This window comes from Ananas comosus, linkage group 4 (assembly GCF_001540865.1).
Source record: "Ananas comosus cultivar F153 linkage group 4, ASM154086v1, whole genome shotgun sequence".
NCBI classification, from domain to species: Eukaryota; Viridiplantae; Streptophyta; class Magnoliopsida; order Poales; family Bromeliaceae; genus Ananas; species Ananas comosus.
Genome location: NC_033624.1, coordinates 6,938,689 through 6,966,156, shown reverse-complemented (window position 1 = coordinate 6,966,156; position 27,468 = coordinate 6,938,689). Strand labels below are relative to the sequence as shown.

General features: G+C 39.7%; 1 protein-coding gene across 1 annotated transcript; it reads left to right on the top strand.

Annotated features, from left to right (window-relative positions):
- LOC109708611 (sugar carrier protein C-like) lies at window positions 1,774–27,468 on the top strand. Its single transcript, XM_020230417.1, has 4 exons — window positions 1,774–1,948; window positions 2,193–2,512; window positions 26,035–26,664; window positions 26,816–27,468. Exons 1-4 carry the CDS (start codon window positions 1,816–1,818, stop codon window positions 27,284–27,286), a joined length of 1,554 nt encoding a protein of 517 aa, XP_020086006.1. The 5' UTR covers window positions 1,774–1,815; the 3' UTR covers window positions 27,287–27,468.

Below are 27,468 nucleotides of genomic sequence, written 5' to 3'. Positions count from 1 at the left end.
TTTGAAGTCTCTTTTCACGTTAAGTTTAAGGGTATTGTGTTTCACTTCAAATTTTCAAATATATATGTATGGCTGACAGCGTAAAAGTAAAGAAGTTGTATTAACTAGAGTAGAACTTTTCAAAATCACGCATACGCACAAAGATGGAGCTCCTGTGAATACTGAATTAATGTGTGAGAAAAATTATAAGAGATAATTTTCTCGATGTACCTTCCTATTTCTTATATGTTAAATGGGTGCAACATGAACTTAACATTAATTGGTCTAATAATAATTACAGAGTGATATTGATAAGATGACCATGGATAACCCACAGAAGGCAAATAAATCTATTAAAAAAGGTGATTTATTTTTAGAATTTTTTGGAAAGAAAAGACATGGTCATGTTCGTGGCCTTGGTTTAGGCCCTTGTCCTTCTGATATATGGAACTCAATGCCTTCACATCCGACAAGTGTATGAATGGCATACGAAGTTAAGAAAAAAGCTGAAGCAGAAACACGAGCAATGCAAGAAAAAATGACAGCTATGGAGCATGAACAAATTGAGCTAAAAGCAAAATTTGCTAAAATTAATGGAAGCGAAGATAGATGCTTGGCAACGAAGCCCAAATGATTTTTACCAATCTAATTCTATGAACACTAGACAGGTTTAGTTTTACCATTTCTTATGTATATAGGTGCCCCCACTCTTTTGCAATGAATGACCAACTTTATTAATAAAAAAGTGAGTTATTTTTAATGACTTTTAATTTATACTATGTTGAAAGAGGAGGGTTTTTTTTTCCATGGAATGAAGAGGCATCAAATCGAAGGCTAATATATTCCCAAAAAATTTCTGACTTTTTGATTTACCCCTCTTAGAAGGCTAATATTGAAAATACCTATTTTATGTTCCAACATATTTCTCATATACTCCTAGAGTTAAAATTTGTTAATAAACTCTATTATCTCTATAAAATTACTATTTTGCCTTTTCAAATATACCTTTCTATCATCACTAATTTTTATTATTTGTCCTTAATTTAGGGGTACAAAAAATATTTTGTTTTTTAATTTTTTCAAATATACCTTCTACCATCACCAACATTTCTTATTTGCCCTTAAGATAAGGGCAAAAGTGGCATTTTAATTTTTTTTTAATTGTGGTAGATATTTAACTCACGTTTAACTCAAGTTAACTTTTTAACGGACGGTAACTTTTAGAATAACGGAGGAATGTATGAGGGGTATATTGAAAAGAAAAAAAAAAAAAGGATTAATAAGATATTTCCAAATTTGAAGGGTATATAGGTAATTATTTCTAAATTTATTTATCTGTATCAAAGTTACAGTTAAGAGTGAAAAATGCTAACCAAGTGGTCCCATAGGATCTATACTGTAAAGACTGATAACGAAATAATTGATAAATTGTCTTCATTTTTTTTTTAAAAAAAGACTAATATGCAAAGGAAAGTAATATTTAGTATGTTGTGGAGTGTCAATAAATAAGCGTATTTCATTCTCCGATAGGCGATAATACCAGCTGTTTGTAATGCGGGGGAAGGGGCGGTCAGAAAAATACAAGAAACCCAGAAAAATGGGAGTGTTCACATATCGCGTCGGGACACAAGAAAAGCCAAATGAAATAAGACCGCCGAACCCATTTGTTACTAAAATCTATTCTTCTTCTCTGTCACTCTCACGGTCAAATAAAAAAAATAAAAATAAAAATAAGAATAAGAAAATGCCTGCAATCCATGCTTCTACAGCTGCTCTCTCTCTCTCTCTCGTGTGTGTTAGAATTAGATCTCGGCGGCGGCAGCAGCAGCAGCAGCAATGGCAGGCGGCGCGATAGTGAGGGCGGCCGGGGCGAAGGAGTATCCCGGGACGCTAACCCTCTTCGTCTTCCTCACTTGCGTTGTTGCCGCCACCGGCGGCCTCATTTTCGGCTATGATATCGGCATCTCTGGTAATCATGCATGATCGATCAGACACCTCTACTAAATAATTATATCTGATTAGTAAAAGCAATCTGCTGCTAATTTCTCTCTACAATAAAAGCAGAAGCTCCGGATTACAGTAGAAAGAAAGAAAGTTTTAATATATTACTAGGCAAATTAATTTTGGTACAGAGAATCATATCGTTTTCTTTTTTTTTTGTCCCCTAAAATTACTTAGTATATATATAATATTATATATGGTTTAATTTGTAGGGGGCGTGACGTCGATGGATCCCTTTCTGAAGAAGTTCTTCCCGTCGGTGTACCGGAAGAAGCAGGACGAGAGCACGAACCAGTACTGCACGTTCGACAGCCAGCTGCTGACGGGGTTCACGTCGTCGCTGTACCTGGCGGCGCTGATCGCCTCCTTCTTCGCGTCGTCGGTGACGCGGCTGTTCGGCCGCAAATGGTCCATGCTCGGCGGAGGCTTCATCTTCCTCATCGGCGCCGCGCTCAACGGCGCAGCGCAGGACATCGCCATGCTCATCGTCGGCCGCATCCTCCTCGGCATCGGCGTCGGCTTCGCCAACCAAGTAAGTCCACTTTCAGGCAGGCAACCCAAAACCCGAAAGAAAGTAAAAAAAAAAAAAAAAAAAAAAAAAAAAAACTATTATGGTTGATTAGACTGTAAATTGTTTAAAATTCAGATTAAAAAATAAAAACAAAAAGGAAGTATCACCGAACAAGACGTTAACATAATATGTCAATCTTTTAGAAATGCTGCCTCGGAGGAAAGTAGACTACTCTTAGGGTGCGTTTGGTTCGCATTATAAAAGATTATTAGGAATAAAAGATATCCGAGAATCTTATTACTATTCATCCTATTATTAAGAATGTGGAATTCCTGTGTTTGGTTCACACAGTAATATTAATTAGCCATGTTATTTAATATTACAAAAATTATACAATTAATTAATTTATTTATTTAATTAATTTTAGATAATGTTACCAAAAGTTTCAACATCTTTTTAGAAAAAAGGGAGAGAGAGTATAAGTTAGAGAGAGAGAGCATAATTAAAAAAATAGAAAGAAAAATATAGTCGAAATTAGAGGGAGTGAGAGAGTTGAAATTTTAGAGAGAGAGAGAGAGAGAAAGCTTAGTTTAGAGAGAGAAAAAAAAGTTGAATTTTAGAGAGAAAAATAAGTTTAGAGAGAGATATAAGGTTAGAGTGTGAAGAAAAATAATATCAATTAGCCGGCGGGTAGGAAGAAAGAAAGAGATTAGACATATTATGATTACCCAAATTCATTAATATGAGGATACCCACCCTCCCTCAAGGGAATGAGATTAGTACTTTGGGGTGAATCTTATTCCCAAGTGAATTCAATATTACCAACTAGATTACTTAGTGCGTTTAGCCAAACACCGTCATATTTTTTTATTCCCATTGGATTACTAGGAATCTTTAAAAAATAGCGCGAACCAAACGCACCCTTACTACCTTGTAACTTTGGTCAAGCACGTGACGCGATGCGGCGTAATTATCGAGACAATGACAGGAAAAACATTAATTTTTATGATTACCATTAGTAATAGTTTTTACAAATGTAAGGTGTACCCTTACAAATTTTTATAGGTTTACAGACAAAGATTAATAATTTTTTTAAAAATTTTATTATCAAATTAATGATATAAGTAGGTTAACATAAGCCAAAAAAAAAGACTAGAGTATAAAAGCTTTACACTCTAGTTGTAAAGTTGTATAGATAGCATTTGCTTATAATATTTTTTTTACAAAAAATAATACTATTATCTGCATACTTTTCTTATAGGATGTATATTTTATATCTTATGCATTCAAAGATTTTAAAATATTTTAGGGTTTTTAGTGAAAAAAGATTGATAGGATTAGTGAGTAAATCGTAGCCAGACAAAATGGAGACAAAGTGTATGGTGTAAATCTTACACCTATATAATAGGAGAAATGTTAAGGGTCTGTTTAGTTCAACATAAAATCGTGCCTAAACCCACACTACAACAAAAACGGTCTATAGCGACACTTTTAAATGTAGGTACATGTCAAAAAAGTGCTCTAGCTAAAATTACCGATACTTTTAAAAAGTGTTGCTATATGTGGGGTCGCTAGGTATATAGTGACAGTTAAAGAGTGTTGTTATAACTTAAAAGAGTACTGTTAATTTACCAACACTTATTTAAGTATTTAGCAACCGCCGAAACTCTATCTTGTTGGCTGCGGTGGCCGAGGAGGACGACAGGAAAGGCTCTTCGTCTAGAATTTCAATAGATTGAGTGAAAAGAGAAGAAAAGATGGTAATTAATTTTTCTTTTTTTTTTTCTTTTCTGTTTGTAATCGGGCCAAATGGACTGGATGTGGTGGGTTGAGTAGAGTAATCTTTTATTTTTGGTTGGATTGGGCTTTATATTTAGGCANGCTAACTTTAAGAACTGTAATATATTAGTTATCAAATTAAAAATATCTTGTAATGGATGTTAAACTACGTTGTACAGGTTATCAAGTTTTATGTTTTATTAATATTCTTTACACTCGATCCCACTGAAGGACTAATCTACTCCCAGTCTCTCTCTCTCTCTCTCTCCTTTTTTTCATCCCTAAACCTTTAAACTTACAATAGTACAAAATCCCAATACACTTTGTCATTTTCAGACTTTCTCTCTCACACAATACATTTAAATCTCAACCCGAGTTAACATGCTAACATGAACAACCCAAATAAAATACCCGGTTGTTATTACCGGGTTTAATTTAATTTCGGATATATATTAATTTTACGTAATATAAATATTTATAGTAGGGGTACAACGATAGTGCAAAAATCGGTAACCTAGATGAAAAACTAATGTTTATCGGGAACCTAGTTTGTGAAAAGGTGGATGGTGGTGGATGGTGGTAGTAGAGTTGGAGTGTAGAGAGGTAGGTTCCCGATTTTTATGTGTTCATAGTGAACCCACTATGAACATTTTCATAAGATCGGGATGATATATATATATATATATATATATATCTCAGGTCGACGATATGAAAATACTCATAACCGAGGAAATATGAGTATTCAAAAGCTGGGAATCTAAATAAGGTAATTAGTAAAAATAGGTAATCTAGTATGATAAATTGATTGATGGGTGAGTTGGGATCCCCTGGTGATAGTAAGATTTACCCCTGGTGGTAGTAGGATTGGTGTGTAAGGTAGTTAGTTGCCAATTTTTAAATACTCATGTTCCCCCAGATATGAGTATTCTCATATCATTGGGGTCGGATATATATATATATATATAAAAGCTCGAAAAGCTCGAAAAGCTCGCATTAAGCTTGCTCGGCTCATTATGAGTTCGAGCCGAACTTTACTTAAAGCTCGGAAAATAAAACAAGTTCGAGCCGAGTAAATTAAAGCTCAGCTCGAGCTCGCTCGGCTTATAGCTCGGCTTGTGCTCGGCCGAGCGAGCAAACGGTCGGGATCACCACACTTAGTGGTGGTCTCTTCGTAACCAATCTACGAAGAGCTCATTGCTAAACCTGGTTATAACAGTGCAGGGCCACGCCTTCGGGTTGGCCTAAGCATATCTGAGTGACGTACCTGTCTAGAAAAAACAGGCGTGCTTCGCTTTTGTGAAGATGTTAGTCAAAAGTTGGTATGTGTACATCTTTTCGTTAATGTTGATTTCTTTATGATTCCTTCATCTGTAGATTGAAGTTGGTAAGGTTTTAATGACGTTAAATCCAATAGGGATGTTGTACTTTTCCCCTAATATTAATGACGGAGAATCAAAGTCCAGGTAAAGTGGTTTATTATATTTCCAATCGAATCGATCAAGCCCTTAAAGAAAGGTGCCAGTGCGTGGAGGGGCTACCAACCTAGACATTTTTTTTTGTTGTTTATCCTCACTCTTGATATACTTTATCAAGGGTTACACAAGTCGACGGCTTTCCCTGCTAGACGTGAGTGATCCAGATTTGCTCTGTATTATCATTCCTCCTATTATTATTATTTGTTATTGATCGCTTACTCTTATTATATGTCAGTTCGATGTTACGTTGATGACACGGAGATTTTCTTACCTCTCACATAATAGTTATACTGATTACATTTACTGTATACGTAGTTCAAAGTACTCTCATAGCTAATATTAGTTGTGATACAAGTTGATTTAGTCGCATACATGACTCAATGGTACTCACAGTTTATTATAGGATCCGTAGTTTAGATTGAGTTAATCATATATGTAGTTAACAAGTAAAATTTATGGTCATTATAAAATGGGTTAAAGAACCCCTGACTGCGTTCCAGATCAGGGTTGAACGCAGCGCGGAATACCCAGTGCTGGTAACACAGGTAGTAGGATACACCAACACTACACGTAGGTAGTGAGTTCCAGCGCATAGCGTAGGTAGCGGGTAAAGCTGTAAGTTGTTGCTTGAGGCTTCTGGATCAGGGCACCCCATCGCTTGGGGTGATCGCTTAACGAGCAACTCGAGTTAAACCGGGAACGTTCGAAATCAGTATACGAATACTAGTTTTCCTGGTGTGTGTTAATTAGTGTTCTCAAGAGAACGAGTTAGCAGTAGAGGACAGTATTCCAGTAGGGTTCTTAATAAAGTGGTTGTTGATACAAGAGTTGTAGATTTTACTAATAATGCAATGCTGTAGGCATCCTGGTATGTTTCATATAAGCAATCAAAATTGTACGAATCATCTTCCGCCTACTTCTGACTCTAAATGTTCCGTACGAACCGTTAGTAGTTTTAATGAGTACGAGTTCTTACAGGATAAATTGCTATCATAATAGAGTTGTTAACTTATAAGGCAATAGAACTAGAGTTATAAATAGTTGAGTTTTCTTACGTTATCGTATCATTATTATGGGTTTTCGTTACCTAATATATAAGATAGTAGAATCGTACGGATGAAGTTCCATTTTCCTATTGTTACCTTTTATATTTCGTACGATAATGTTCTAAGAGTTTGTTACTGATGATTACTACGTGGAGTTCTTTGATCCACTAATCCGTGCCGTTAAGTTTCTAAAAGCTTCCATATCATAGATAGTTGTTATAATTAGTACGTAGTACTTCATAAAAGTTCTTTGTGATGGTAATAATATGCTGTTAACACGGAATACTTCGTGCCTATGAAGTTTAAAGTGCAGCATGAGCATAGCCTATGCATAGCCTATGGCTATGCGCGGGCTATGCACAGGCTATGCCCTTACTTCATAGGACGTAAAAATTTTTTATTTTTTTATAGCCTATGCCGAGCTTATGCACTGCCTATGCCCCTCTATGCCCCCCCTGTGCTGGTCCAAGAAAAAACCAGATTTTACTAGCTTTAAATTTTAAAAAAATTTTCGAGTGTAGGTTTGGATAAGTTTTCTTCCTTTTCTCACTCTTTTTGCAGTTAGAGATAAGTTAAACAGTAAAGTAGATAGAAAAACGAGAACTTACCATCTTCCGCGAGGGAGAACAAGATAGAAGTATGTCATAAATGAAAAAAAGTAGATTAAACAGTTGGATCGTAATTCGTTGTTTCCGATATCTTTTACACTAAAAAAAAAGGAAGAGATAATTTAACAATCGTATAAAAAAACAATGATAAAATTATTATCTTGATTGTTTTGTCTGTAGCTCGTTTAGAGCTCGAGCTCGGCTCGACTCGAAATTAGGCTCGCTCGAGCTCGGCTCGAATTAATTTCAAGCCGAGCTTGAGCCTAGATTTAGGCTCGAAATTAATTTCAAGCCGAATTTGAGCTGACATAAGCTCGCTCGAGCTCGGCTCGTTTCTACCCCTACCGAACACCCAACACGCGATATTATAAATATTAATGGAGTGCTTAAAGATTTAATACTGACTCCGCAACTTTAGAATCCCAGCAAAGGTGCCATCCGAAAGGTTTCGAGGTCTCAGACATTCATGTGCTTGCTGTCCGAAATGGATCCGAGCATCGAGGAGGATAGTAGGGCAACTTGTTCGTCGAGACGAAAGGTCCCTTAGGAGCGACATTCCTAAAACAACACTCGGAGGCCCCCTGGCAGCATTTGAGGTGTGCACGGTGATGTATGCGCCCTAGATGACCGTGCTGCATTGTTGGGACATCGTCGGTGGCTAGATTAGCGAGAAAAGCAATATCGTCTTTGATCAGCCCTATCCTGTGATCCTCAACTTTGGAGCAGTAGGGCAGCCTGAGACTCCCCTAACCTTGCACAGCATGACCAAGGATTGTAGCAGCTAGGCGGTGACCCTTGGACCGTTGGGTGCCATGGCCGGCGGTGGAGGAGCGGCGACAACGTCGAGAAGTTGCTGTGGCTGCAGCTGCAAGAGCTCCTCCACTCAGGTTCCAATAGGAACCCAAGCACAATGGGGGGTTTGGGGTGGCAGTATTGTGGGAAGGGGCACCAAACTAGTATGGAGTCAAGCCGCGGTGGCGTGCCATCTCGAGAGAGACAATCCCGAGGGAGAGGGAGAGAGAGAGAGAGAGAGAGAGAGAGAGAGAGAGAAGATCTTGCGGGCACCCCTGCCGGCCGAAGAGGAGGCCGGCAGTGGTGAAAGAGACGACAACGTTGGAGAGAGGAGAAGGCCTAGGGTTTTATTGAAACCCTAATATACACATACATGTATATAATTCAGAATTACTGCTCAGTCCCCATAATTATAAAATTCATAACTCTGGCGTCTCCAACATGTGCATTTCACGCAGTAATCCTTCTCCACAAAATTTTGTGGGTTTTGATACATGCGAAATCGTGTTTCCACCAAAAACCCCACAATCAAATATCTTTCTCTCAATTTCCTATAATTGTTGTTTCGCACGAAATACCCAAATTTCGCCAAACTTGATTCCGCAAGATTGCCTCTAGCCTTATTTCTTATGACTATTTCTGCTCTCTAAACTATAAAATTTATCACATAAAATGATAGCCTTTTCGCGCATTGCTCCATTTTCACACATTGCAAAAATTATAAATTAGTCCTCCAACCTTTAAGTTTCTTACCAAGAACTCACCAGTGCGTGTATTTCGTCCAATAGTAACTTTTTATAAATTTTCATGCAATTCAACCCATGAAATGTCGCACCTTTTACTAAAAAAATCTAATCTTTCAAATTGGCAGCTTTTTAATTTTTAGCTTAAATAGCACTTTTGCCTCAAAGAATCTAGGAACGGAGTTCACCATGACTTCGGCATTGCCAGGCCATTATGCTGGTGATCTTTCCTTCATCAGAAATGTCTTTGGTTTGCAACAATAACCTATCCTCTTTCCAATTCTCCATGTAAATTCAAGAATTCAATTTTATATTTGAATTGCAATTTCTAAATATTTATTTTCTGGATTTTAAATTTACAATTTCCTACAATGTAATCTCATATAGTGCAACTTAATCTCAAATACTGTTATGGCATAGACGAGCTTAATCTCGGCAATGACAAGATCGACCTCTGATGCGGTAAGAAGTGCGATGGTGAACAAAAAAAAGAATGACAAAGAAGTAGAAATAAGAAAGAGGAAAAAAAACCTCAGCAGCCCCCACCCACAAGACGATGCTAGCTCTACTGTTAGAAAATTTGCGTACCAAAAAATGTAGCGGAAAAAGAAATCAAACAAATTTGATTTTTAAAAAACTCCTGAGATCTGATCTTAAGAACCATGCAATTCGGATCCCTTATGTTCTTTAAGATTAAAGGAAAAAAGTAAGATTCAATTTTTATCTTTGCGCAGATAGATCTTCACCACAATTTGATAATCGTGGAATTAGATTCTCTTGAAGCCGCACACGCGTCCAGCCTCTATAGGTATCCACACAAGGTTGGTGATTTGATCGATGTTCTCTCCGGGGTACTAGCTCCCTTGCAAAGGACGTACTTCTTGCTAGTAGATGGAAGAGAGAGGAGAAGAGAGATGACGGCTAGAGTTTTCTAAAAACTCCCGTATATTATATAAAGTGATATAATTCTCTTTTTAAGAATATATTGACTATTAAGGATAAGTACAAATTTAGACTTAAATTTATCCTTTCCTTAATTGGTTAGATCGATCAAATTCTAATTTGATTCAACTTGAAATTTATTTTAATTTGATCATATCAAATTAATAATGCAATATTTGCACATAAGTCCTCTCATAATTTACTAACTATTAGTAAGTCCTCTCCTGTAACATTTACACTTTAATACTGTAATGGTCAAGAGGGAGTTGAGGGATTAGGGCAGGTGAAGAAAAGTCAAAAGGAAAGAACGAAGGAGATATGGGATCCAGCGAATAAGCCGAAGTGGTAATAGTTGAGAGTTAGCGGGTCGGGTTGTCGGGATTCCATCCAAGCACCATCCGACAAAGAGGGTAACCCACTAAGCCTTCCATTCTTGACGGTTGCTTAGTGGGCCGTCCACTCGAAGTCCAGAGGTGCGGCATACGGTCCAGGCCCTTGCAGATTGGAAGCCCAGATGGCCCATCTGAGCAATTTACATTTTCTTATTAGTATTCAGCTTATATGGGAATTACAGATTAGTCCTTATGTAGTAGTTATAAATAGCTTGAGGAGTCAAGTGTAAGGGGATTATGAATGATTTGAATTGTCTTCTTCTTCCTCAGTCTTCTATCTTCTTCTCTTCTCTTCTCCTCTCCACTCTCTCCCTCCCTCTCCTCTAACCTTTCTCTGATCTTCCTTGTTCTTAATCGAGTTTCCATCATCTCTATCTCACCGATCCTCAGATCCTTCTCATTATCGGATCTGTGAGATAGATCAGGTTGTAACAACTTGGTATCAGAGCAGCATCGGTCCCAGGGAAGGTAGTAGTTCCAAGTAATACCAGGATCGAGAGATCCGAGAAATTACACAGGAACGATCAACCCACATCTCGGATTCCAACTACGGTTGTTGAATCTAGGATACAAGGGTTGGCTACCAAGGAGGGAAAGGAGAGATACCATTGCCTCAGCGAACATCATAGGCGAGGAGAGAAGGGAGGTACGCACCGATCAAGGTCGTCGACTGGGGAATCATTGGGTCCAACCGAGGCAATCGCTTCAAATGTATCAGTAAGGCATCCACGGCGGAGGGCACCAGACTCAAATTGCTTGATGAGCACGTTCACGCCTTAGAGCAGAAGTTACAGGAGATGGCAACGGGGAATGATCGGAGATTCGAGGAGCTGCATCAAGGAATTAGGGCTATGCAAGCCGAGGAGCAGAGCCACTATGAATTCCTGCGGAGGGAGGCCGCTAATTCAACCAAGAGATGGGAACAACTCATGGATCTGCTCACCAACCAGCAACAGAGCTCTACAACCAAGGGAATGACCACCACAATCACACAAGAAGATCGAGGTATACTGCCCACACCACCGATTCCTTTACTTAGAGATGATAGCTCTGCAATTCAATTCTATACTAAGAACCACAATTCATTACCCACACCTCGATTAGATTTTCCCAATTTTAGTGGAGATAACCCTCGAAACTAGATCAGACGTTGTGAAAAGTATTTTGAGATTCATGGGATTACGGAGTCACATAGATTAGAAATAGCCACCATGTATTTGGAGCCACGAGCAGACATTTGGTTCCATGGTTATTTGGCCGAGAAGGGAGAAGTAAGTTGGGACACCTTCGCCCTCGACCTGTGTAAACGTTTTGATTCCAATGGGTTGAGAGATGTAGTAGAAGAATTTAATAAGTTGGTGCAACATGGAACTGTGGAGGAATACGAAGAACAGTTCGAAGAGCTAAGATCTAGATTATTGACCACTAAGTCCCAATTTGCCCCAGATTATTTCTTATCCAGCTTCTTGAATGGACTCAAAGAAGAGATTAAGGCCTCTGTTAAGATGTTCAAGCCCAGCACCTTGGAGCAAGCCTACGAGCAAGCTCGATTACAAGAGCAGAGTATATCAGCTATGATGAGGAAGAGCAGGATGCTACTGAGGAGCCAAGGAAGCACCACAACCAGTAGTTACAAGGGCAACAGTTCAGTTACAACCAACAGAGCTAGTGAAGCTCCCAAGAACTATGCCAACAAATTCAACACTGAGAGGGCATTTCCGAATAGGCAACTTATAGAACAAAGAAGGGCAGCAGGGTTGTGCTTTAAGTGCGGAGATAAGTACTCACCAGGACATCAATGCAAGACTCAAAGCATCAACACCGTGACGGCTACCCCAGAAGTAACTGAAGTTTATGATGAAGTCAGCCTCCGAGAACTAGCAGAGCAAGAGGAATTAGAGGTGGATGAGGATAGAGAAGAGATTGGGCTGTCAATTCATGCCTTGAGTGCCGAGAACCCACAAGATACGATTAAAATTCAAGGAGAAGCAGCTGAGAAAGTCCTATCTATCTTAGTGGATACAGGGAGCACCCACAACTTTATTGATATAGCAACTGCCAAAGAGATTCGAGCAGTTATTAACACCACCACACCCCTGCTAGTGACCGTTGCCAATGGTCAGCAAGTGATGAGTAAGTTGAAATGCCCAAGTTTCTCTTGGAGAATGCAAGGAGAAGAATACACAGCTGAACTGAGAGTAATCAGATTGGAGGGGTCTAGCATGATACTAGGAATTGATTGGTTAAGGAAGCACGGACCAGTCACCTTTGATTATGCGCAAAACACTGTTGCTATCTCTAAGGGAGGAAAAAGGGTGGAGTTAAAGGGAATGACTGAGAAGGCCAAACTCCAGGAGATGACTGCAAGACAGTGGCATCAGGAGTACCTTGAAGGACACTGCTGCGCGGTAGCTCGGCTGATCAGCCTGAAGGAAGAGGAGCAGGAGTCTATACCCCTTGAAGTAGAAAAGGTGTTGTTGTAATTCGAGGTGATCTTCTAAGAACCCAAGGAGTTGCCCCCCTTGCGGCCACAAGACCACAAAATTTCATTGCAAAGCGGTGCACATCCCGTTAATATCCGACCCTATCGCTATACATGGGAGCAAAAGAATGAAATAGAGAAGCTGATTAAGGAAATGTTGATCAACAAAGTGATTCAGCCGAGCAATAGCCCTTACGCTTCACCGGTACTTCTCGTGAAAAAGAAGGATGGAACTTGGAGGTTCTGCGTGGACTACCGACAATTAAATAAGCTTATGATCAAGGATAAATACCCGATACCCATTATTGAAGATCTGCTAGATGAATTGGGCGGATCGAGGTATTTTTCTAAGATAGATCTACGATCAAGCTATCACCAGATAAGGATGAATCCGAGCGACATTCCTAAGACGGCATTCCGAACACACTTGGGGCACTACGAGTTCAGAGTAATGCCCTTTGGGCTCACCAACGCCCAGCCACGTTCCAATCCGTGATGAATGAAGTATTCGCCCCTATACTCCGGCACTACGTTTTAGTATTTTTCGACGATATATTGATCTACAGCAGGACACTCGAGGACCACGCAATCCACCTGAGGGAAGTGTTAAGCCTACTTAAAAAGAACCAACTATTTGCAAAGAGATCGAAATGTTATTTTGGGCAAGAGAAGGTCGAGTATCTTGGCCACATCATCACCCAGCAAGGAGTGGCTACGGACCCGAGCAAAGTAGCTGCCATGGAGCAATGGCCTACCCCAGTGTCCATTAAGGGATTGAGGGGATTCTTGGGGCTCACCGGATACTACCGCAAATTCGTCAAAGGATATGGAGCTATAAGTAAACCCCACACTGGCCTCTTGAAGAAGAATAACTTCCATTGGACAGCGGAGGCGCAAGAAGCCTTCGAAAGGTTGAAAAGGCTGATGACAGAAACGCCTATACTGGCCCTGCCAAACTACTCCAAGCCATTTGTAGTGGAGGCAGATGCATGTGATCAAGGAGTAGGTGCAGTCTTAATGCAAGATGATCGGCCGATAGCTTACTTGAGCAAAGCCATCAGCAAGAAGAATCTTGGGCTGTTGACGTACGAGAAGGAGTTTCTAGCCATATTGATGGCTGTATCGAAGTGGCGACACTATTTGAGTATGAATCAGTTCATCATCAAAACAGACCATGAGAGTCTAAAACACTTAATGGAACAACGGGTAAGCACAGCCATACAACAAAAAGGAATGTTTAAGTTGATGGGGCTAAACTACGTGATTCAATACAAGAAAGGGAGGGAGAATAAGGTGGCGGATGCCCTGTCACGTAGGGGGTTGGAAGAAAGGAGCAACCAAGCCATTTCAGTAGTTACCCCAACTTGGATTGTTGAGGTAATTAAGAGTTATTGTGAAGATGCAGACTGTCAGAGATTGATAGCTCAGTTGACGTTGCAACCTGAATCTCAAGAGAATTGCTCTTATAACCAAAAATTGCTACGCTATAAAGGAAGGCTATACATTGGATCAGGGGAAGGGGTCAGGCAGAAGGTACTTCAGCAGATGCATGCCTCTGCCTTAGGAGGCCACTCGGGACAGCAGCATACCTATCGAAGGATTAAGCAAGTATTCTTTTGGCCGGGACTCAAGAAAGATGTCGAAGAGATAGTAAAGAATTGTACAGTGTGCATACAGAATAAGTCCGACAATCAGCCCTATGCCGGATTATTACAGCCATTACCTGTGCTTGAGCAAGCTTGGAATGAGGTAAGTTTAGACTTCATAGAAGGGCTACCGAGATCAGAGGGGAAGGATTCGATAATGGTGGTAATAGATCGCTTCACTAAGTATGCACATTTTATTTCCCTCACGCATCCTTATACTGCTTCGGAGGTAGCCAAGGCTTTTTTCCACACGGTCTATCGCCTACATGGATTACCAGCGAAGATCATATCCGACAGAGATAGGATCTTCACCAGTGAGTTCTGGCAAGAGTTGTTCAAAACCATGGGAACTAAGCTGCTCATGAGCTCCGCCTACCACCCACAAACAGATGGGCAGACGGAGCGGCTTAACAGATGTCTGGAAACATATCTAAGATGCATGTGTTTCCAGCATCCTCAGGCATGGCATAAATGGATCACACACGCAGAATGGTGGTACAACTCGAACTATCACAGCTCACTGGGAATGACCCCCTTCCAGGCCCTGTATGGGAGACCACCACCGAGTTATATGTTAACTAGATTACAACAAGGAACAGAGGGGGAAGCGACAGATTGGGTCAAAGAAAGAGAAATGATGAACAGAGAACTAAAGGACCGTCTCCAGAAGGCTCAGAACCGTATGAAACAATTCGCAGACCGGCGAAGGGTGGATCGGGAGTTTACGGTTGGTGATCAGGTATACCTAAAATTACAACCCTACCGTCAAAACATTGTGGCCGTGCGACGGGACCTCAAGCTATCGTCCCGATACTTTGGGCCTTTCGAAATCCTAGAAAGGATCGGACCAGTGGCCTACCGGCTACGCTTGCCGGAGGGGTCGAAGGTGCACCCCGTCTTCCATGTCTCATTATTGAAAAGGAGCCCACCAGAAGGGAGAACCGCGTCTGCCACAGTACCTCTTACCGAAGACAACGGCCAACTGCTAGCAGAACCAGCAGAGATCCTTGATAGGAGGATGGTACAGCGCGGCGGGAAGGCGGTTACCCAGGTGCTGATCCGATGGAGCAACTTGCCGAAGGATCAAACGACTTGGGAAGATTACTGGTTTCTCAAATCGCAATTTCCCACCTTCGATTCTTAAGGACAAGAATCGTCCGAAGGGGAAGGGGGTGTAATGGTCACGAGGGAGCTGAGGGATTAGGGCAGGTGAAGAAAAGTCAAAAGGAGAGAACGAAGGAGATATGGGATCCAGCGAATAAGCCGAAGTGGTAATAGTTGAGAGTTAGCGGGTCGGGTTGTCGGGATTCCATCTGGGCACCATCCGACAAAGAGGGTAACCCACTAAGCCTTCCATTCTTGACGGTTGCTTAGTGGGCCGTCCACTCGAAGTCCAGAGGTGCGGCATACGGTCCAGGCCCTTGCAGATTGAAGCCCAGATAGCCCATCCGAGCAATTATATTTTCTTATTAGTATTCAGCTTATATGGGAATTACAGATTAGTCCTTATGTAGTAGTTATAAATAGCTTGAGGAGTCAAGTGTAAGGGGATTATGAATGATTTGAATTGTCTTCTTCTTCCTCAATCTTCTATCTTCTTCTCTTCTCTTCTCCTCTCCACTCTCTCCCTCCCTCTCCTCTAACCTTTCTCTGATCTTCCTTGTTCTTAATCGAGTTTCTATCATCTCTATCTCACCGATCCTCATATCCTTCTCATTATCGGATCTGTGAGATAGATCAGGTTGTAACAAATACCACTAATTTGTAACAATTACAAATTAGTCCAATTATCAACATATTGATAATTAGCTCCTCCGGTAATTTAAAAATCGTGATCTAGCTATCCGATCAGTCACAACCTCTTATATGTGTGACCCCATAGGTTCTATTCTATCTGGTAGTGATATATATTTTGATCACTATCAACAATATCACTGGAACTCCTTTTAGTGGATCAGAACAATTCCAATTCAGCCCAATGAGAATTATCGATCATCTAGATAATTCTCATGAGCCTTACTATCCACCAGTGACACCTAGCAACATATAGTGGCATTCTAGTAGAATGAAATACTGAACCTCTGGGTGCAGTTACCGTGTGATACAGTCCTTCTATCATGAGTCCCGACTAGACAAAGGTAATATAATAACTCGTCAAACCCCATCATCTGTCATATATCAAATTTATTCGACTCGAGTTTCTAATATCAAAAACTCTTTTTCGGAATTAACTCTGCCCTTGCCAAGGTCTTCTAAACTCAGTCTCATAAATCATATATGACTAACGCCCCTATCTATCAAAGGAGATAGATTCCATATAAGTGCATACCCTATTCCTACAATGAACCTACTACAGCCAACATGCACCGTAAGGACCCGAATGACTAGGGACCAAGTGTATGTACAGTCAAACTACAGTAATCTCATTGTGAAGAGCCGAGACACCGCAGGTCAAATGACCAGTCACACTACTGCAACATTGAGTAAGTCAGTGACGAGTGAGTAAACATCCAAGTGACTTCTCACGTTGGTCATGCTCGGTACCCTTTTTTTGTAACAACCATCTGCATATTTACTTCAGTGTCCCCACACTATCGGCTCGAAACTCGTCTACCCAAAAAGAGAAGCGACCTATGCGCCAATCTTACCGGATCAATCACCATCCCCGTGATGATCCATCGATCGGGAGCATTTAGGAATTAACCATCAATGACACATGTCTCAAATTCTCAAACTCTTGAGAATATATATTATCATCTTATTAATTCCTTCGATGATTCATAGACACATACACAATATGAATGAAAAGAAGAATCCAAATTTATTCATAATATTTTAAAGTCAAATATAAATTTATGTCCTACAAAGAATACATGTGTCGGCCTGGTTAGTTTCTAGGGCATACATCTAACATCTACCTCCTTTGTGGCTTCACCGGGGTAAATTATTGCTACAACCTTGCCCGTGAGTATCTATACGCGGGGATTGCATGGTGCGATGTGTGAAGTGGGATAAAGATAACGTCTGAGGTGTTTGAGGCCGTAGCGGGAACGATTCAAGGTGGTAAGGAAGATTGAGGTCGGGATTAACAACGTTGACCTCCACGCCGCCTTCGAGCTTTGGAAGAGAAAGTACGCCATTCACATACTGGTCATGCCACTGCTAGAATGTTAGATAAATATTATACTATTTGAGATAGAAGTTGTACTATTTGAGATTAAATTGCACCATGAGAGTTTAAGTTGTATCATTTGAGATTAAGTTACATTATTTGAGAAGTTGCACAAATAGTGTAACTTACTCTCAAACGGAGCAACTTTTTTCTTCTTTTACTTTCTTCTCTACTTCTTGGCCTTCTTTCGAACAGTCGCGGCGCGTAATGGTCTTCTCAAGAGAAAATATATACATGTCTTCTCTTTTTTTTCTTAAACCTTTGTTTTTTTCTCTTTTTTTTTTTTTTTTTTTTCCTTCCATCTTTCGCATTCTCTCCCACTATGGCACCATCTTCCTCACCCTTTGTAATGTACTAGACCTTCGCAAATAGGCAATGTTGTAGTGTGAGATGATGGTTGGCACTTCTGAAGAGCACTAGACTAAGTTGAAGCTGTTTTGGCATGAAGTGGAGCGAAAATGAACTCTAGAGATTGAAATTAGCTTAACTTTGTTTTTTAAACCTTTTCGAACACCTGTAAGTAGTTTAGGGTGCTGAGCTGAGGTTAGGTTGATCTGGAATATGATACCAAATGCCCGATTGAGTCATAGATGGATTTGGATGTGGGAATGATTGTTCTTATAAGCTTGTGGGAACCCAAAAGTATTGTAGATACCCAAATTGGTTGGATAAGTATCACTAAGTTACAGCGTAAAGTGGTAAACACGTGGCTCAGCACAGTGATTCAGCAGGGATGTCCAAGCGCCTAAAAGATTGTGGACGCAGCTATACAACAGTTCTGGGCTGACCATTTCAATCTGTGTGCACCCGAATATCCTCGGTCATGAGGTTTTGGATGCCCAAAAGTTTGTCCCAGGCACCCCAATGTTGGGATTTTCCACTAAGGTGCCTATCTGATTTCTTTTCACACCCTGGTTTCCCTGAGCTCCTCTTTTCTCTTCTTTCTTTTTCCTTACTCTCTTTAGTTGGATCAGAGTTTGACTTGAGGTAAGCCAGAAGGTGAAATCCTTTTTGTGAAGTCCTGTTACTAGCTTGTTGGTGGTCTAGGAGGTGTAAGTGCTGAGTGGAGGATCTTGTAGAGTGAGGAGAGAGGAGTGAGCTAGTTATTCCATATCTGATTATTTAGGTAAGTGATGAATATATTAATAAAGATGGAATTTGGGATTTTGATTGTGGATTTATTGGAGTTTCTATAGGAATGGATTTTCGTTGTGGTAGAAGCTATGGATTTGATTTCCTTGGTGGGTTTTTGAGTGATGTTGATTTTGAGGAGGAAGTAGGAAGTTTTGAATGTGTTTTTCTTCCATCTTTTTTGGAGCTTATCAAGGTGGATTCCATATCGCAAAAAACGGCAACTAACATTTACATTTATCTTCTTATATGATGGATCTGTTGAAGCACTTATTAAGATTTTTGTTGAGTTAGTACTATTGGGATACCTATATAATCATGTGAGGAGATTATGTTAGATAGAGCACTGCTAGTATGGTTAGCTATGCATAGATATCTTCTTCTTTTTTAATGTCTATATTCATGCTACATATGGTTTATGTACTGTTAATGTTAAAAGTATGAAATATACTAAAGGGCCACTGGACAACGATAGATAGTGTGATATGAGATTTTAATGTCGGAGGGCACTTGAACAGTACTACTACGATCTTTTTGATTATTGCACTTGATTATAATTTGCATGAGCTATATTAAGCTTGACAAAGATATGCACTATGATATTTGGTTAGGGTCACATTTGGCGAGTGCCACTCCGAATGTTGGCTGAGCGATATAATGAAACATAGCTTGCATATAGCAGACCACTAGAGGTGGGTACTGGATACGAGGCAGCACCGGCTTGATCGAATTGTTGGCAGCGCAGGCCTCATTTTTCAGGGGGGCACCCATCCTAAAACTATTCTAGCCCTAGCACGCTTGACTCGCTTAACCTTTTGATCCTAACTACCACCCAAAATGCTATAGCTGAATTAAGATGTTAAGCCCTATTATATCTTATATATAGGACAATTCTAAATTCTGGGGGTGTCACATTCCTCACTTTAAGCACTAGCATCCTCATCAGGCCCAAGCACACTTACAAGCACTAGGCAAAGTGAGACTCGTCTCGCTAGCCTTAGCCGACCTTGTGGAGCCATGCTCTCTCCACAATGGTCGTCAGCCGGAGAATCGCGGTTTACTTGCTGTATGACCCTAGCTCAGTTGAGACCCATCTCAAACATTCGGCTAGTAATTGATTTTGATACCAATTGTGACGCCCCACTTCCCAGCCGGTTATCCATCATAGAACTACTCTAGTCCTAGAACGTTTACACTCTTAACCTCTTGGGCCTATTCACCACCTGAAATGTTATAGCCAGGTTAAGAGGTTTAGCCCTATTATATCTTAGGGTTATTTGCATACACGTCCCTACAAACATAGTAAATTGCAGATATATTCCTGCAAAACGGAAACTCCATAAGTTGTCCCTACAAAAGTTCTAAGTTATACAGATATGTCCCTCTGGTTAACATCCGTTAGTAAACTGTTAACTTTTTAACAGCGAATTTGTAAAATGACATTTTTACCCTCACAAATATGTCCCTCCAAAAATATTCCTCTTTCCCCTTCTCTTTCTCTTCCTCTTTAGGCCGCCGGAGCGGACGGCGGCAACGGCCCCGGGTGGGACTCGCCGGCGATGAAGAAGAGGGAAGAAAAAGAAAGAGAGGAAGAAGAAGAAGGAAGAGGAAGAAGAAGAAGAAGAGGAAGAGGGAGAGGGTTCACTGCCACCGTCGCATCTTCTTCCTCGCCGGTGATGAAGAAGAGGGAAGAGGAAGAGGGAGAGAAAGAAAAAGGGGGAAGAGGAGCAGGGAGAGGAAGAAGGAGAGGGTCTGCCGCCGCTTCCGCCGCTGCCGCCGCATCTCCCTCGCTGGCGACGAAGAAGAGGGAAGAGGAGAGGAGGAAGAGGAAGAAGGGTAGAACCGTAAATTCACAATATAATTAACCATGGTTAAGTATTTTAACCATGGTTAACGAAAATTTTCTGACAAACTCTAACAGTAGGGACATATCTGCATAACTTGTGACTTTTGCAGGGACAACTTATGGAGTTTCCGTTTTGCAGGGATATATCTGCAATTCACTATGTTTGTAGGGATGTGTATGCAAATAACCCTATATCTTATATATAGGACTATTCTAAATTCTTGGGTTGTCACATATGCAACATTGATTTATTCAATATATAGTTGACGCATGTGGTATCTTTCAAAAGTAGCATAGTGACATGAGAGTGATAGTTCATTTCCAATATAGTAACTTGTTATATTATATTATTCTAACAGCTCATTTTACTATTATTACCTCTAATAGATCTAGCGATGTTGGTTATCGTTGTCGTCGCTGTACTCACTAGGCACTACTATTGAGTAGTTCTCACGCCCTCTTTTGTTTTGTTTTTTTTTCAATTCCTTTAGTGCATTGATTGATCAAGATAAGGGGATCGCAGGATAGTTAGTATCTCCTACCCAGATGTGCATGTGTAGATGAAAACCACCAGGGAATATTTTTGTATATAGCAGACTGTAAATGTATTTTAACTAGCATGGCTAGTAGCGATGTATACAGTGTATTTGGGTTTTACAGATGAATACGTATGGTGATGGCTATATTGTATAGATGTTTATAGACTCTAATACATGTTTATTTTATACACACCTGTTATTCGTGATTGAGACAAGTTGGTTGTGCAAGCTTCGTATGTGTGGGCTACACTCTCATACATACAGTGGGTCTGTTAGCACACCTGAAGAGCTTCCATTGTGTCCCAGGCTGTGACACCCTCTACCTCTTTTGCTCCATGCTTCGCAACCACCCCTTACCTCACCAGGCTCTCCCTTATCGCCATCCTCAAATATTGCAGAGCACTGACCGCCACCGCTGCCCCCGTCCATGGCCACGCTCTCTACCACAGCCTCATCGCCAAACTCTTCGTCCAAAACGGCCTCATCGCTCCCTTCGGAGACGAGATAGACGGGTAAAGAACGGGGGCGGTGGAGAAAATATGGGTGAGGTAGGGGGGAGCACAATAGGGATATAGGGAGGTGGAGAAGGAGGATGGAGAGATAGCGATAGGAGAAAGAAAGAAGGGATAAAGGAAATTGGAGTTTTTCTCAAAAATCCAACCTGAATCTATAAAATTTAAAAAATTGTCCGATTTTGCAAAAATAAAGAACCAATAGAACTTTTATGCAAAGAATGTTAGATGTATGCCCTAGAAGCCAACCAGGCCGACACATGTATTCTTTCTAGGACATAATTTTGTATTTGATTTTAAAATATTATGAATAACTTTGGGTTTTTATTTCCATTCATGTTGTGTATGTGTCCATGAATCGTCCAAGGAATTAATAAGATGATGACATATATTCTCAAGTGTTGAGAATTTGAGACATGTGTCATTGGTGATTAATTCCTAAATGCTCCCGATCAATGGATCATCACGGGGACGGTGATTGATCCGATGAGATTGGTGCATAAGTCGCTTCCCTTTCAGGGTAGACGAGTTTCGAGTCGACAGTGTGGGGACACTGAAGCGAATATGCAGGTGGTTGTTAGAGAACAAGGGTACCGAGCGTGACCAANCTTGTGTGGATACCTATAGAGGCCGGACGCGTGTGCGGCTTCAAGAGAACCGAATTCCACGATCATCAAATTTAACAAGGAAGATCTATCCGCGAAAAAGGTAAAGATTCGATCTTGTTTTTCTTCTTTAATCTTAAAACATGAGGGATCTTAATTGCGTGGTTTTTGAGATTGGATCTCGAGAGTTTTCAAAAATCAAATTTGTTTGATTTCTTTTTCCGCTGCGTTTTACCGTACGCAATTTTCTAACAAAGAAGCCAATAAAAGAAGAAACCATGCCAAAACAAGACATGCTATTGTTACATTATTACTATTTTTTAAATTAATCCAATTTGCATAAAAAAATTCACTAACTGTGTGTTTTCATTATTTTTGCAAATTTGGTCTAATTTTTTAGTAAACCGACCAAATTGCCTTTATTCTCCATTCCCTATTTTCTTTTTTTTCTCTTGCTTATTCATTTTCCTCCTTCTCCTTTGTCTCCCTCCTCCTCCATCTCTCATATGTTTCTTTGCGCTGTAAAATCTCTTTTACATTTCCTTTTTCATCTTAATCACCGCTCACTTCGCCTCCAACGTTCCTCACTCTTTTTCTCCCATATCTTCCTTTCCCTCCTTCTCCCCTTCCACTGTCCACATGTTGCCATTGCGCTCCCCCCTTATCTCACCGACACCTCTGCCAACGTTGGCGGCAACAATCCGAGCTCAGATGCCCACACGAATCGCGAGGTGAGGACATGGGTGGTGGCTCAGTTTGAAGCATTGTTGTATGGGACAATACCAACAACGGCTCAGTTCCAGACTGACAACAATGTAATGTACCTTCCTCCCCTTCCTCCCCTGATTCGCCGCCTCTAACACCTACTGCCTTTAGAAGTGCGATGCTGACCTTTCTCTTTCTCAACTCCACTATGCATGACCTTTCCTCGGGGTCGCTCTTCATCCTCTCCACCGTGAGAGGAAGGAGGTGTGCGACACATTCAATGGCCTTAACCTCAATTGTTGTGGTGAAAGAGCCATCCTGTTCAACGACAACGATTACTAAGTTGCACCATTTAAGGCTAAGTTGTACTATTTCATGCTAAGTTGTACCATTTGAGTCTAAGTTGTACTATAAAACATAAAGATAGCACTATTTGAGACTACGTTGTACCATTTGAGATTATGTTGCACCATTTGAGACTAGTCAAAAATAGTAGCATTTAGTCTTAATTGATGCAACTTAATCTCAAATAATACAACTTCTTCCTCTTCATTTTTCTCTACTTCTCTACCTTTTGTTTTTTCTTACTGTACATTATTATTGTTATTTCCACACTATATGAAAAAGGTGCATATGGTCAAATAGTGTGTAATCTCTTACACCGTTGCCATGCTATCGCCTCCGCCCAAGTGTTGTCGCCGCCAAAGAGAGCGTCAATGGATAGCCTCCGGATGAACCATTCAGTGTGCAACGGATATGCCAGTGCTGCCCCAGCGCAATAGTGGACCTTGCGGTGATAAAATTTTAATTTGTAATATCAAAATCGATAAATTTCATAATTATAATTTTAAATTTTAAATTTTATATTTTATATTTAAATTTCTAAATTTAAATTTTCAATTTTAAATTTCAGATTTTTAAATTTTAAGCTTTTAAATTTCAGTTTCAAATTTTAAATATTAGTTTTATTATTTTTCCAAATTAAAATTTTATTTTCAATTAAAATTTTAATTTTAAAATTTAAAATTTAGGTAAAATTTTAAATTTCAACATTTTTAGTTTTAAAATTTCAAAATTTAACTTTAAAATTTAAAATTTTTAATTTTAAACCCTAGATTTCAAGTTTTGGTTAGAAATTTTGAATTTTAAAACTTAAAATTCAAATTTTATGTTTTAATTTTATATTTTTAATTTTTAAATTTTAACTTTAATTTAATTTTAAAATTTTAAAATTTTTAATTTTTTTATTTTAAATTTAAAATTTTAAATATCAAATTTTATTTTTAAAATTTAAAATTTAAGTTTAATTTTTANTTTTTAATTTTTAAATTTTAACTTTAATTTAATTTTAAAATTTTAAAATTTTTAATTTTTTTATTTTAAATTTAAAATTTTAAATATCAAATTTTGCGTGACAGCTTTATAATATAATTTTAGAAAAATTATTTTATCGTTGGACTCAAGTTAGTTTGGTAAGGTGATAAGCTAGAAATGCTATTTAAATTATATTATAGAATGCCCAATGAATGTAAAAATATTTATAACTTTTTTCGTTCCATATAAAATTGTGATTTTTACTGCCATCTAGGAAGCATGTGGCCACATGCTTCTATAGTAAAGGTTGGGACTACAATTTTATAGTATAAAAAAAGAGAAAATGTTATAAATCCTCCTGAATTTTTGAACCTTTATAATATAAAAATAATATTTCTGGCTACCAAATTACAAAACTATTGCTTTTACAAAAGCACTTTGGTAATGTTGTTTTTCCAAAATTTTGGCCAAATAGGGCCCAAATCATCAACATTCTTGTCATGAGGCGCTATTATAGTAAAGGGATAATTGCTTATATACTTTTTGAAAACTTTGAAAATATCTCATTTAATCATACTTTTTTTTTCTTTATAATATATCCATCATATATTTCTGCGTTATTCCAAATTACCCTACAGTTACCATTTGTTAAGTTAACTCAGATTAAACATGAGTTAAATATCTACTATAGTTAAAAAAAATCAAAATGCCTATTTTATCCTTAACTTAAGGGCAAATAAAAAATGTTAGTGATGATAAAAGGGTATATTTGAAAAGTCTAAAAATCAATACTTTTTGTGGCCCTAACTTAAGCGCAAATAAGAAAAGTCGATAATTGTGGAACGGCATATTTGAAAGGGCAAAATATTCATTTCGTACAGATAATATTTTTTGTTAATAGTTCACTAACAGAATTTAACTCTTGGGATATATTTGAAATAGGTTGGACGTAAAAAGGCTATTTTCAATATTAGTCTTCTAAGAAGGATAAACTATGTCGGAAAATTTTTAAGGATAAATCAGAAAGTAGGAAATATTTCAGAACTATGTAAGCAATTGCCCCTATAGTAAACTATTGATTTGCACGAGTTAAACACTAGTTGATCCTCATAAAAACAACTCCAAATACTTAAAAATTAGTGTAGAACGCACATTTAGAATGTTATCAACTTTGAAAATCTATATAATATATACAAATAAAAAACAAAGATTCTTGTTTCCCCGAATCGTATGCTGAATAGTTGACACATTGCAATCTTATTTAAAATAATTAATATAATTTAGAGACAAAAATAGAAGAGAGATTCGATATGCAATCAGTATATATCATCTATATATATAGTCGCATCTAATATATAATATTATTTAATCTGATCAAAAATTATTCATGCAAATAAACAGGTTTTAAATTTTCTATAAATTTTTATAAACTAATTTTTTTCTTCTAATAAATTTATTATTTTTGAAAAATAAAATTGAAAATATTTGTGTGGAACTTACTGGTCAACGACTAGTGTATTTACAAAATTTTAGGCTGTGAGGAGAGTATTCATAAAATTATTCTTTAAATTTTGCTAAGGTTTTGGTTTGCTAGGCTAAGAATTGTTCCCTCTTCCTTAATTGAAATTAGCAATTTACCTATTTTTTGACTGTACTTGCGCTGGGTTATGATCTAAACATAAAGTGTTGAACGTTTAGATCAGAGAACCAGCTTAGCAAGGTCAAAATATGATCCAAATCCAAATTGTAGTGGGGCTGACAGAAAGTGTTGAATGTTTTGGCCTCACAATCTTTTGACAACTATGATGATACAGTCTGTGCCGTTGTACTTGTCGGAGATGGCGCCTGCGCGGCTCCGCGGGATGCTGAACATCGGCTTCCAGCTCATGATCAACATCGGCATCCTCTGTGCCAACCTCACCAACTACGGTTCCAACAAGATCAAGGCCGGGTGGGGCTGGCGCCTCAGCCTCGCCCTCGCGGCCGTCCCCGCCGCCATCATCACCGTCGGGTCTCTTTTCCTTCCCGACACCCCTAACTCCCTCATCGAGCGCGGCCACCCCGACGAGGCCAAGGCCATGCTCCGCCGCATACGAGGCACCGATGACGTGGCCAAGGAGTATGACGACCTCGTCGCGGCGAGCGAGGAGTCGAGGCACGTGAAGCACCCGTGGGCCAACATCCTGCAACGCAAGTATCGGCCGCAGCTCACGATGGCTATATGCATTCCCTTCTTCCAGCAGGTCACTGGCATCAACGTGATCATGTTCTACGCTCCCGTGCTCTTCAAGGCGCTTGGCTTCGGCGGAGACGCGTCGTTGATGTCGGCCGTCATTACCGGACTCGTCCTTCTCATCTCGACATTCTTATCCACCTTCCCAGTCGACAGGCTCGGCCGGCGCATACTCTTCTTGCAGGGTGGCTTTCAAATGACCATATGTCAGGTAAAAATAATTAACTAGGTTAACCGACAACACAATTGATTGGAACACTATACGCGTGTACAATTCCTTCTTTTCGTCACGTTGGTTTCAATTATGTCCCCTGTAGGTGTAGATTTTACTTAAGGACACAAATTTTCATTCGTCGTCGCAGATCATAGTGGGAACTCTAATTGCCATGAAGTACGGGACCAGCGGAGAGGGCCGCATCCCAAAGGGGTACGGGGTCATCGTAGTTCTCTTCATCTGCATCTACGTTGCCGGGTTCGCGTGGTCGTGGGGCCCGCTGGGTTGGCTGGTCCCCAGTGAGATCTTCCCGTTGGAGATCAGGTCGGCCGGCCAAAGCATCACCGTGTCGGTCAACATGCTCTTCACCTTCGCCATTGCGCAGGCCTTCCTTCCCATGCTCTGCCACATGAAGTTCGGCATCTTCTACTTCTTCGCGGGGTGGGTCGTCATCATGACCATTTTCGTCGCGCTCTTCCTCCCGGAGACCAAGAGCGTGCCCATCGAAGAGATGGTCCTAGTATGGAAGGAACACTGGTTCTGGAGCCGGTTCGTTGCCGACAAGGACGTCCGCATCGGCGTCGAGATGACCAATGCCAGGTCAAAGGATACCAATTAACGCCGCATGATGGTGATTTAAAAACCAGAGAAGGGCTCGCGTTGACTAATTACAGGCTAAAATCAAAGTTGCATGTGGATACTTACTATTCGCCTACCTACTTGAAGCTTGATTCCTCACTATGGAATTGTTGCCTATTTATTCTTGGCTAAAATATATAGGTCCAATCTTGCCCCGTGATA